The 13585-nt window shown below is 38.1% G+C and overlaps 1 protein-coding gene across 3 annotated transcripts in view; it reads right to left on the minus strand.

The window, feature by feature from the left end:
- Positions 1–13585, minus strand: part of GRM1 (glutamate metabotropic receptor 1) — a 178678-nt gene that overhangs the window by 35168 nt on the left and 129925 nt on the right. For all 3 annotated transcript variants that reach the window (XM_018916962.3, XM_050973013.1, XM_050973012.1), the window contains exons 4-5: positions 6655–6901; positions 621–789 (exon numbers count right to left, since the gene is read on the minus strand). In XM_018916962.3, coding sequence (XP_018772507.1) covers positions 621–789; positions 6655–6901 — 416 coding nt within the window. The remainder of the gene's footprint in view (positions 1–620; positions 790–6654; positions 6902–13585) is intronic.

Raw genomic sequence — 13585 nt, forward strand, 5'->3', positions numbered from 1 at the left:
TAGTCTAAGGAGATTTTGCTGAATGGCTTCTTGCCATTTTAAACTTAATGCATCCACACCATTATGATAGTGGTGAAACATGTCTTTATGTCATCCAGACATGACTGGTAGCAAATTATTTGTAGCCTGATGAAAGTGCTACTGTTTGGTGAACACAGAGTGATTTCATTTGTGTTTCCATTCATCCTGTTGTGAACATGAGATATAAATAAGCATGGATTTGTTGGGGTTTTTTTCAACTTTTCCTTGCAGGTGTAACCGCTGGAACAAAATACTGGAATCCTGTGGGTCACGATATTTTCAAGATACCTAGGTGAATCATAGCCACTGAATCTTGTAGGCAATGACTAAGTGAAAATCCTTCTCACATAAGGTGAAACTCAAATTCTGTCACACTAGAAGATTCTGCATCCCTACAAAGGGTAATTTTAGAAATCATGGGCCCGTATATGCTGTCATTAAAGAAAGATATTAGTCTAGGACTTTTCCGATTATTTCGGCATTCCTGAAGGAAAGGAAGCCCTACCCATTGGCTTGAAAGGAGCTTGCTTGGGTTTAGGGAAAAAACACTGATTGGATACTCCTATTTCTATAGCAGAAAGAAAGTGCCTGAGGCAGACCTTAATCTGGCCCTTCAGGCAAGGCTCGCTGCACACCGATCGGACCATTCCGCTCTTGTTCATCTGAATCCGGTAGTCATCAATGTTGAGCACGCCCTCGTGCCAGGTCCCAACGAGGACATAGTCGTAGCGGTTGGGCTCTATGTACTGCAGGTTCATGATGTCATATCTGCAAGGAAAAAACAATGAGTCACTGTCCTGCAACATGAAGGACAAAAATTTACCTTGCTCTTCTTCTTCTGCCGCTAAATATTCAAGTTATCCCTTAATTGCAGGGTCTTGGGTTTCACAAAACCCAAAATCCTTAAGGATTTGCAGCAAAATCACAGGAAGTGTCAGCTCTGATTGGTACACAATTGCCAATTGCCTGCCTTGCTTACATAAACTATGGGTAAAAAGTTGTCTGTTCCGGAAGAGCTGCACACCAAAGACAGTAAACTCTGCTGAAGATGCACGTGTAGGCAACGTCTGGATGCTGCTGATTCAAATAATTTGTCAAAACTTCTTTAACCTTCACTTGGTGTCTCCATGCAGGCTGGTTGTAATATAGCCCTTGCTGGGAGCTCTTAAGCAGAAATGCTCAGACAAACTGGACTGGTTGCCATGAGTTAGCTGTAAGCTCTAAGTTCGACCGTTCATTTTATGCAGCCCAGTGACCCTGTCAGGAAAAGTTAGCACCTCAGTCTCAACATTTACTTCCTAACCTTAGGCAAGGAGGAGAGCACTTCCCAAGGTAAAGGTAAGGGAAGCATAAAAAACTGCTACCATAAACATCCAGCCTGCCCCATTACCTTCAATGTGTTGGACCTGAGGTATGTGCATCCCTTCTTGATATTTATTATATTCATTCTTTTACCCACTGAGTGTAGCTTGATTCTTAGTAGGAAATAAGCAAGAATGTTGGAGCGTGTACAGAGAGGAAGAACCACAAAAGAGGCTAAACCCACAGCCTGGTCTCTTAAGATGTGAAGGGGGAGGACTTTGTTTAATAAAAGAAAAGAGAAAGAGCACTGAGAAAAAGGAATCAGCATTAGAGCTGAAAATAACAAAGTATCTTATATTTTCCAAGCATGGGATTTACTGCCTTGCTCTTCTGTACTGGATTGACTCAGTCTCTGGAGAAAAAAAATCTTTTGTTTATAATGGGCATTGCTAATCTGTACATGCTTTAAGAATGAAGGGTAAGGTAAGCAAAGTACAAGCCATAAATAAAATTGGGGTGTTTGGTTGTGAGCAAAGAGAGACATCCACTTGTTTCTTTTCCATTTTGAGGTTCAAATACGCAAAATTTCACCTCTCTCTGCACTTCACAGAGGGAAGGGGTGCTAGAATTATTCTCTAGAGTAGAGCAGAGTAATTTTCTTAACTAAGTCTTTGTTAAAGATGATTTAAAGAAATGCATATTTACAGCTGTAATTAGACCTCAGTTTTGCAAATATGCATGCTCAGATAATGCCAGTTCCACTGCAGAGTTCCACTGAATCATGTGTGAAAAGGACCCCTGCCACTGAGTTCAATGGAGCTCCAAGCAGGAGTCAGCTCCATTGGTTGGAAATTGGCCACTAATCAAGGTATTGCTTAGGAAACGGGTAAATTTCAAATTCATTAGGGAACAATTGCTTCTCATATCCCAGTTCTAACACTAAAGGAAGTGCCTGCCTAAAAAAAGAAATGCTGTTTCCAGGCTTGTGAAGAATCAGGATAACAAGAAGCAGTGAAAGTCAGGCATTTCATAATGGAGACTCAACAGACAGTAGTAAAGCTCAGCTAAAATGTGCATTCCTCTTCCTAGCAAGGAAAATGTACTTGGATTTTGATTGACCTTATATTAGACTGACACAAAATCAGTTACTCTGTGCTGGAAAATTAATTCAGGAAGGGGAATAAAAGATTGCTGAAACCTCACATTCCCTTAATGGAATTTTTGAGCTCACACACTTTTTTCATTTTTACAAAAATACATCACAAGGCACAGAGTGACATTAATGCAATATCAATTAAGAGGTTCTCCTATGTTCTTGTAATACTATTCCCTTTCCTATAGGTTACCTGTCAAAGAATAAAGTATGTAGATTAAAAGCTCTTACACAACCTTGCGTTATGACAAGTTGTAGTACAATGTTTGCAGCTTTGATATGCAGCTTGAATTTTAAGTGGAAAAATGTGGTCTAGCAAATACAGTCGGGATATGGAGATGTGCTTAAGTTCTTTATCCTTTACTTCTTTTTCTTAATGAAAACCACCTGTGCTTCAAGCAAAGACAAATTCAGTGCTGGAATACCTCCTCCCATCCCCTTGCTCATTCTTGCTCAACTCTAACCATTTTGGGCTGTGTCCATGCTACAAATTATGACCCTAAAAGAAGAGGGTTTGACAAGAGTTGTGAAGCCCTCAGAGAGCAAGACTTCTTGGAGACAGTTGAATTTCATACACACATGGCAGCATTTAAAGAAGCCCTTAAAACATTCAGCAGCTAAGAGAATTAATCCTTCTTATAACGGTCTCTGATATATTGGGAAATTATGTGCCCCAGTAGGTGGTGTCTTATGAGTAAGTTACTTGTAAGGTAAACCAGAATATAAATCAGCTGGTCACAGGCACACTCTTATTCCAGTTAATCTGAGATAGCTGAAGTTACCTTTTTCCACAGCCATAATACCTGACTGATATTGATGTTTGCTATCCTGAAAGACAGGAGGGAAAAGAGCGATGCTGAGCAATGCTGGTTTTAAATGGATGAAATAATCACCCATGAATCCCAACTCTGAAACAAAAATGCATATTTGAAAAAAAGAATTGTTTACATGCAAGTTTGAAGGCTTTGCATAAGGCAAAATTTGATTATTCACTCAAAGAACTGGAATAGGTAGTGTTGTCATGACTGAAGCCTGAACAGTTTTTGGAAATTTTTAACTAAATAGACTTACATGGTTTTAAGTCCAAGTCTAGTTAAGATGAAATGTTAGTTAGGTGACATTTTTCTCTTAGTTTGTGAACCTCAGCATTTCTCCACATAACAAAGGTTCCATGTTGGGGCTGGAAGTTCTCCTGCCTGCTGTCATAAAGCATTTCATGGTCAGAGGTCTCTGCAAATCATTTGTTCTAGAGAGGAAAGGTTCTTCATACCAACCACAAGGTAAAAGGAGGCAATTATCTAGAATGGACCAGAGCTAAAAGATATGTCTTTATCCCAGAGAAGGAGGTTGTGTTGACTGTTGCATCCTTCACACCTTCTCCAGCCATTTCTGGAAATTTGAGTGATGTGATTGCTACAGAGGAAGGAAATGGGAGCTACTCAATGAAAGTAAAAAGTGCAGTAAATGTACCAACATGTTCTTAATGACAGTATAGCAAGCACATACAGCTGAGTTTGCAGATTTATATCCATGTCATTTTCCCCAGGCAGTGCAGTCAGCTAAATGACTGCATTTGTGCCCTTCTAATAAAAGTTTCTTTCATATTTCTGCATAAGAGATATTAAAAAAAAAGATTCTTCACAGAAGAAATACACCTTTGGCTACATGCTTTGTGTTTTCCAATCTCATTTTGATGAAAACCTTGAAACAATGAATTGAGCCTGAGATTGAAAAAGAGTTGTGTCTAAACAAATGTTAAGGTTTCATGAAGCTGTATGGGTTTCAAAACAGGAGATTGTGGGAGTGCCCAGCAAACATAACTATAGGCAACTCTTTCTGCTCTGCTCATGATGATGACAATTAGGATTTTGTGGGAGTCAATTGTTCAAAGAACCTCACAGATTTTGAAAATTATGAGAAAGGTTGCTGGCTTCTAAGAAGAATGTTATTTCACCTTGTGAAGTTGATTTGTTCACATGATTTGAGATATCTAAAAATGTTTTACACATTTGTGTGACATTCTTGCACTTGCATAGAAAAGCCAAAAAATGAAGAAACTTCATAGCAGGCTGACTTGGCTATATTTAGGTGTTGTATGTGGTGTTTATCTTTCCCTTTTGCTGAGGCACAAAAACTCTTGGGTATTGACACCATGCTATGGTCTGTTCACTGATGCACAAAGAGACTTTCCACATGAAGCTGTGGAAGCACTACAGCCAGTCTGAAGCTACAGATGATTCTGTTAAACTGCTGCTGCCATGCAAGGATCTGACAGACTGAGCAGGTCACAGTTCCTATACACACAGCCATTCTCTGATACAATATTGCCCACATCATAAATGCCACAGGTTGATTCAAGGATTACAGAATGAATAACAAAATGGTTAATTAAATTTCCTTGCCCAAACTTGCTAGCTCCAACTGTGAAAATATAAATGAGGATCAATAACAAAAAAAAAAAAAACCCTACCTAAAATAACTTATCAAAATCTAAGTAGGCCAGGGAAGCAAGAAAAATGAACCTTGCTATAGACAAAAATGATGGATGGAATAAATTCTATAATTCTGGCATACTCAGAGGAATATCCTGGTATAAACTCTTATGTTTTAAATTCAGCAACTGTTCAATCTAATTTTATGCTTGGTACTGATGAGAGTTGTGGAAATGCTCTTGGGTGACAAAATAATAAATAAGAATTAGGCTAAAATTGGAAAATTACATCTAAACATCAAACCAAATAGCTAACAGACAGAAAATGCAGCATCTGCAAAGCTGGAGTAATGCTTTTATGGACACAAATAGTGTGCAAAAAGCATAAAGCTACACTAAGCAGTAATTTCTCTGTATTATCTAAATTATATTTGCAAAGACTTGATTTATGCATTTGTGTTGATAAGTATGTGTTCAAATGTAAGGGAATTCCTTGCTTTACTTTCAAAGTCTAACCTCAACTGATCTGTATCTTTGACTAAAAAAATTCTGAAGTCAATGCACAACAAGACCAAACTGACTAGTTTTTAGTTACTAATTAAATGTAACAAACTGTTTAACTATATATGCTCTTTAAATATGACAATAGAAAAATCATAACAATCTAGAAAATGGCAAAACATTGGCCAGTTTTGCTAATAACCTAGTAATAGAGATAAGAGTGGCTTTAAGACCACTGTGTCTTTTGAATACTCATTGGAGGCATGGAAAGAGCAAACTCTTGTTTGCTCCAGAGCCCTTCCTTTGTGTGGTGTTGGCACTCAGATGCACTTATGCAATAAGCCCAAAGATGGAGTGAGAGAGCCTTTTATAGCATTTCAACAACTCAGTAGGAAAATAAACGTCAGTGAAGCAATCCCTGGGTAGGTTTCAATTAATATTGGACTTTGTACTTTAGCAGCTGAATTAAATGTATTTATTAAAAAAAAAGAAAACAAAGAAAAAAAAATCCCTGTGTTAAAATAGAACCCACAAAACTAAATGAAAGATCTCTGTCAGTTCACTACCATAAGAGAAACAGAGATGACATCCAAGTCCACAAAGACACTGCCTTACCCACTGCTGGGGTACATCCTGTGTCTCCTGGGGAGGCTAAACAATAGCAGCTGCCACAGCTGGGACCAGACCCCAAACGACCAAAACACAGAAACTTCTGCCAAAAGCCCCCTATTATTTGTCCTGCTCTCCACAGATCCATCTTTAAATTCAGGGACTGATCTGATTCTATTTGGAGTGAAACAAACTAAAGAGATCATAAAGGGTCTTACCAATCAACACTAAATAGTCTCCGTCAAGGTTTCAGCAGAGTTCCAGTTGGAAAAGGATGAGCTCTACAGCCCTCTATTCCAAACCATGTCAGGCAAATTCTTCATTAAATTCCAGTCATTTGTATTAGGCTTTATACAGGCTAAAACCCTGGTACTGAGACCCAATAGTACCTTGCACACCAGGAGTCTGTGAGTTACTAGGTTTTTCATCTCCTGTAGCACCAGAAATTTATAAGCTCTGCTGTAGTTCTTGTCCCAATATATGATACCCTGTGTTACCAGTGTTATTCCTGGCTGTTTGAAAGACTGGTCCATGCTTTATGTTTCGGAAAAAAAGCCAAAGAAATCTACATCACCAAACACAGAGACATTCCCACTTCCCACTCTCTGGTTTAATAGCTGAGATGAAACCTCTTTACCTTCCAGGGGCATCTCCCTTTTCATCAAACCAAACTTCTTCTCCAGAAACACCAATGAATGAGGATTTGAGGAGGAACTCCAGGAGCTTGCTGCCATCAATTGGCTTCATAGCATCACACAGTCCAACATGTCCAGGGCAAAGGGAATGATGCATGTTCTGTAGCCCATAAGCCATAGCATATATTGCATTGATGACAAATCCCATTTTACTGTCCTGCACATAATTTTCTTCTAAGCTCTCATTGCCTACAATGGTAAGAATAAAAGGGTTACTATAAACAAAGATGAACTGACATGAAAATATGAAAAAAAAATTATATATAAAAAGGGATTTCCTTCTTTCTCTTTTGAAGCTTTAGAGGCATAAACAAGGTGCTAGTCAGAGAGTATAAATAAATTAATAAATAAATAAAACACTTGCCCACCCCTCACCCCAGAGATCTTGAATTCATTAAAATTGAAATGCTTCATGAGAAGCACTCATCAAGTCATCATCTTTTGTTTGTTGTTTTTTTTGAGTTTTTCCTTATCATTCCACAATATTTTTCATTTTAGGGAAGGTTAACCAAGAAGATAGATATCCACTGAAATAATTTTTAAAGTGATTTCCTTGAAAAATTGACTTTTTGTTACATTTGAAGTTTTTATTTTTCAATCTCATGTTTTTGAGGGTCAAGACAGCAATGTCCCTTTCAGTGTTAATAACTAAAGAATGTAAATCAGCATCACTTCTCAAGTTGTCAGAAACAATCCTTTTAGGTGAAAGTAATACTAGGTTTGCCAGTATGGGATTGCTACAGAAAGTCAGCCAAAGTTTGCCACACTAAGTTTTTCTGTAACTTCAGCAGAAGCAGACACTGAAGTCTCCTTCCTCTGATCAGAAACGTGGCAGCAGAGGTTTTCTCCGCACATAGGTTTTCCCTCTGATCCGCAGCTGGGCCAGCACTGTCAGAAGGTGCCGGTTTTGGCTGCACTTCACATCAGTGAAGACTTCTGCCAGCTGAGCTGCTGCAGAGCACTGCCAGCTCTGGCCCCAAGGCACTGCAGACCTGTGCTGCAGGGCCCAAGGCAGCTGGAAGTAAGAAACCTCCCTGTTTTGCTTCTTTCCCCTTGAGTCATTCCATCACAATATGCTCCAAACTGCAAGTTGCTTTTATCTGCAGGCTTCCCACGTTACTCGATGTTTAACAGGCAGTGGCAACCCAGCTCTGTTATTTTGTCTCAGGAACACCTTGTGTACTCCAGGGAAGTAGGATGTGTGAGAGACTAGCTGTTAACTGGCACTTCTCGAATCCAGGTTGGAGGAGATGTTTGTCATTTTAGTATGATGAAAGGAGGTAAAAATCTGCAAGATCACCAAAACTTTCAAGTAAAAAATTAGTTCCTTACCCTAATGCAGCTATGATTTGCCTTTCAAATCAAACCATGAAGACTGTCCTTACATTTATCATTGGAAAAGGCTCTGATTTGGTAGGTGTTCTTTGCTTGCCCTAAAACTTAGAGATTTCAGCTGGGAATTGATAGGACAGCAGACATCCCAAATGCAGGGATGTCTATCTTGCTTTTCCTAGGGCTGTATTGCAGCTAGGCAAGAAATTTTGCCTCAGTAACTATTTTCCAGATGAGCTTAACATAGCAAACAGGCGTGATGGTGAATTTAAAAAGCTTTGTGAATATAGCATAATCTGACTGAATGAGTTCATGTGCTCCTCACTACCATACATTCACCACCAGCACCACCAAGCAAGGAGCAGCTTTAAAGAAAGCAGAAAGAAATTCTTTCCAGAGGCAACATATCTGCCACTTTCTTTGTGAGAAAAGGTTCACAGCTCCCATTCAAATCACATGAAACAAACACCACTCAGATTCATGTTGAGAAACACAGTAAGATTAAAAACTTGTTTGCAAGATGGCAGAACATTCACCCAGGGAAGCAGAGAGCATGCCAGTGCTTGTGCACCCTCACTTATGTACAGCATAGCCTTGACATCTGTATGCCTGTATATGCTAATATATAGTCTCAATAAAGTATCTGTCAGGCTGTTTTATCAGCTGATTAGTCCCATGGGACTAGCACACTGTGAATTTATCACTGATTCTACTTTCTTGTAGCTAGGAAATGAAATTGTTCCCAGTCCCTAAGTGAATGAGGCACAGGAAGAACATGGGCTTGGCACAGCATTCCTCTTGTGAAGCTTCTAAGCAGCAGGTTATGGAAGAGATCACAAAAAACAGATAGTTCACAGCACTCACTAACTACCCTTTCCTACATGAAGGTTTATCTCAGATCTTCCTCATTTTTTAAATTAGTTTAAAAAGAGAAACATAAACATCAGTAATGCTTGCAGGAGATAATGACATCATCCATGTGTTTCCTGAGGGAAGCCTTCATGTGGGTGATGGAGGTAGAAAATGAAATGTACCAGGATTTGCCAAGGTTTAAAAAGAGGCCACTCCCTTAAGTGTGTATTGACTCAGCAAAACGTGCTTTGGATTACCATATTTCAATATAATATGCACACCTCCAAAGAGAATAAATAGCTGTTGGTTGAAGAATTTGCTTTTGACTATTTTGGAATGAACACCTAAACTAAGGTTGCAAGCACACAGTCCCACAATACAGAGCTGACTGCCTTAATGTCACCTGTAGAAATAATTGTATTGTAGTGGAAAGCAACATGTGAATTGTCTGAATGAACTGTCTCCAGATCAGTAATATAAAAATCCTTATATGTAAATAAGATGTTTTTCAGTAAATCCAGAATGAGAAGTCATGTTTTCCCTAAACTTTACTTCCCAGAGTCAAATTCTACTCTATTTAATTTTCATCATTATAAATTATTGATACATTTATTTATTTGAATTTGTAAAATTCACTCAAGACAATCAGTCAGAAATGTGTGGGTTTTTAAAACAAAAGAAGTAATGTAATTGTGTTCATCCAGAGACAAAACAATTCAATTCAATTAAGTTAGGGCAAGTTTTTAATAAATGCAAAAGTATTAAAATATTTGTCATTGGCCAACTCTATAAAGTTGTATTTTCCCTCAGTAAGTCTGTGAAATGTAACAAAAAGCAAAGCAGAACCCTGAACAGTGAAACTTCTTTTTTTTCTTTGTTTCTCAGCCCTTGGAAGAAAATACCATTGATCTACAGAAACCAATAGAAAAATATTTTGTTCTCTTTCTTCCTTTTTTTTTTTTTTTTTAAATTTTAGAGACCTTAGCTTTCACTGAGGAAAGAAAAGCTGTAAGTCATAAGTCCTGTGAATATTGGATTAATTGAAGTCACTCAAATTAGACCATTAATTTTTGGATGACCTTGAAGAATTCAAGTGTCCTAAATGTCATACTTAATTTTCTATTGGATGTAATGCAAATCTTCCCTTAATAATTTAAGTTTAACAGCTTCTCAGTAGTCTGGGTCATTTTATTTATCACAGTTTTGATTTTAGTCTCTGTTTCTGTCAGTAAATCTTAGAGGATGAGGGCATGTGCACACATACACTACTAACTGGAAAGGAAAAGAAGAAAAAAAACAACAAACAAAAGCCAACAAAAAAACCAAACATCACATCCTGGCTGCACACAACTGAAAAATGCTCCCAATAGTGCTAAAAGAGATACTGAAGTACAGGTAGAAGAAAGGAAGAGAAAAGAGTCCAAATTTTCATGAAAATCACTGTTAATTTGTCCATTTACTGTAATGCACCTCACAGCTAAATAATCCCAGCTTCAGCTAAGTCCGTAGAAGGATGTGACTGTGAAGCAGCCATGAATTTAATTTAGTGCTTTTACTGTGAATTCAGTGTGGAGCTGACAGTGCTCTTGAGAACAGAGAGTGTATTTTGCAAATCCCACTTGAAAAACTGAAATAAAGAAAAAATTGTGCTATTGGAATTATGGCAAGACATGAGGTAACTAACATGTAAAAGTAAAGATAGGAGACGTCTCTTGATATTCAATATTAAACTCAGCACCAAATATTACTAGTTTGCAGTCTTTAGAAAGGTTAGGGCAGGAGGTAATTTGTGATGGAAATAAATGTAAAAACATTTTGGTTGGGGAATCTTGCCAGTTGGCAAGTTTTGAGCAAACACAGACATTTGATAAAGAACACAGTCTGTTCATAGATGACTCTTGATTAGCTTAAAAAGCCAAAATCTGTTCAGCAAAATTGTTATAAAGGACAATATTTCGTCTGGAATAGGCAGACATTTTTATGATTTGCTATGGTCATCTGCTGAATATTTAGGGTGAAATAAAAAGTTACCAGCTGGCATAAAAACTGTCTTTATTTCTGGTAGTCCTGACAGAGGTATGAAGGTATTAAAAATTGTATTTACTGCTTTCTCAATTTCCAATTGCCCTTTCCAGGAATGCCATGCTTCATGGGGAGGCCAAATGAGATTTTTGCTTTGTTGTAAATTACAACACGGGTGATGGTTGCATTGAATATGAGTGCTAATTTATGCGAAAAAAAAAATCTGGAAGGACAGCTGGGGCAAAATTTCACTGGGAAAATGAAAATAAATAAAAAAAATCTGCCATACTTGGGTTGCTTATGTCAAGGAGTAAAGAGGGCTCTCCCGAAAAAATGCCAAAGGTATGAACTGGTAGAGCAGTACCTCTTGGGGTCTCTAGCTGGTCAGAGTGACCCCGAGATAAGTTCAAAAGTCTCTTTTCCCAGCCCGGCAGTCAAAGAAGGAGTCAGAGCTCTTCATTTTTTGGTCTCAAGGTTGTTTATTGTATCTTATCTATAAAATTCTTTCTCCTGTCCTGCCAAGGTCTGCTCAGCAAGACAGTCTGAGGCAGCCTGCCTGTCCCCGGGGCGGTGTTATCTTTTTATACTAAAAACTACGTGTACAATATTTACAATTCCTATCTAATACCTATCACTTATGTTAGACAGTGAGCTTCTACTCTAAACCAATCTAAAAGTGCCAACATTACAGCAGAAGATGGAAGCCAAGAAGAAGGAGAAAGGCTGGACACGCTCAGATTCTTCTACCTTGCTCTCTGAACCCCCGTTCTAAAAATTTCAAAAATTTCTTTTTCACCATGTGATAAATTTAGTTTCATTCTACTTAAACTTTCGTGGCTTGTAATTCTTAATATAAGGTTGGTAATTGTTTTTTCTAAGGGCTAAATCAAAGGCACAGGGGTCTTGGGCTCTGTGCTAAGGTCTCCAAGCCCTTTGGGCAGGGGCTTGAGTCTTCTAGGGCAGGTAGAGGAATTTCTTGGGTTCTGACAAGTACCCAGGCTCCTAGCAAATGTCCATATCCATTGGACAAATTGTGGAGGCAGGTTCCCTATCCTCCCTTTCAGTCCCAACAAACACTGACTTTACCACAGAGTGGCCCAACACTGGAAGAGGCTTCCTACAGAGATGGCCAATGCTTCAAGCCTGTCGACAGTTGGAGCCATTTGAACAGAGCCCTTAACAATCTGCTTCAACTCTGGTCAGGCCAAACAGAACTGAAATTAAAAAGCTCCAATGAAACAAAAGAACTCTCAGTGGCTCTGAGAAAATTTGCTCATCTTCCTCTGTGCAGGTTTGTGTGGAGAGCTGCTATTGTCATAGCATGTCCTTGGAAAACACTGGATGTCACATGTCTTGCACTGTCTCATGCTAGAGAAGACCTGTTTTAACTCATTGACAAATTTGTGTCATAGGATCTTGCTAGGAGCAGGCAGAAGGTCAGCATTTTGACCTGACCAGTTATTTTAAATCTGGGATCTTAAAGGTAAGAATTAAAGGTTATTCTAGAAACCAAATGGCACCTTAATGGTGATGATAAACTTAGTTAGTGGTGATTTTTGTGAAATTTTAGGGCATTTGGCTACTTAGAAAAGTTGGAACAGTTTTAGTTAGATGCTTAAATATTTAATTATGGTTTCATCTTTTTCACCTTTGTACATAGGAAAGAAAATGTAACCAATTCTACATTTCTGTTTTGTGACCAATTCCTTGAAAAATTTTAATTTTTAATTTTATTTAAAACTATTGAATAATTTAGGTTAAAAAGAATTTTAAGATCATTGAGTCCAACCCTTAACCTGACATTGCCAAGTCCACCAAAAACCCTTTAATATCTTTTTTGACAGTAGCCAGATTGTGCTCTAGTTGGGCTTTGGCTCTCCTAATTTTCTCCCTGCATAACTGAATGAAATCCTTGTAGTCTTGCTGAGTTTGTTGCCCCTTCGCTCAAATGCCATAAACTCCTTTTTTTCCCCTGAGTTCCAGCCGAAGGTATGTGCTCAGACAGGTCAGTCTTCTTCCCTGGCTTATCTTTCCACACATGGGAACATTCAATAATGGCTAATCCTCTAACAACCATGCCAAACTATGACTGTAAAAAATACTTTTTGCAAAGGTTTTCATTTGTTTTAACTCATTTGCCATTATTGATTCAGATGTTTTAGAAACATTGCCAGCTCACTCCCTCTCATATTCTATTTGTAACATTTTTTACATTATCTAACTTCAAAGATAACAACAAAATTATTTAACAAATTTCACTTCAAGGCACTGCAAAATGAGTAACAGAGGTTATAATTTCTCTAGATGTGGTAAGTACAATGATGGTGTGTTTAAAATGTGTGCATCTTTTGGTTTTTTTCTCTTTGTATCACCTTTTTGCTAAAAAATACACTCTGTTAATTAATATTGTACAGCTGAATGAAATCTGCACATCTTAAGAATAAAAAGTGAATTTTTGTTCCTGCTACAGTACTCACTATGTCCAAAACCAAGTCACAGGCAACAAGTCACTTATTCTATATGGAAACATCCAAAAACTTCTTCCAGCCACAATCAAATATGCAATAACAAGACTTCCTGAAGTTTTATTTTCCTATGTAACTGCCTGCTTTCCAAGGCATTTTAAGCTGTAGCTCACTACCTAAGAGGAAGAGGCCAGGATTTGGT

Source organism: Serinus canaria, chromosome 3 (assembly GCF_022539315.1).
Source record: "Serinus canaria isolate serCan28SL12 chromosome 3, serCan2020, whole genome shotgun sequence".
Classification (NCBI taxonomy): Eukaryota; Metazoa; Chordata; class Aves; order Passeriformes; family Fringillidae; genus Serinus; species Serinus canaria.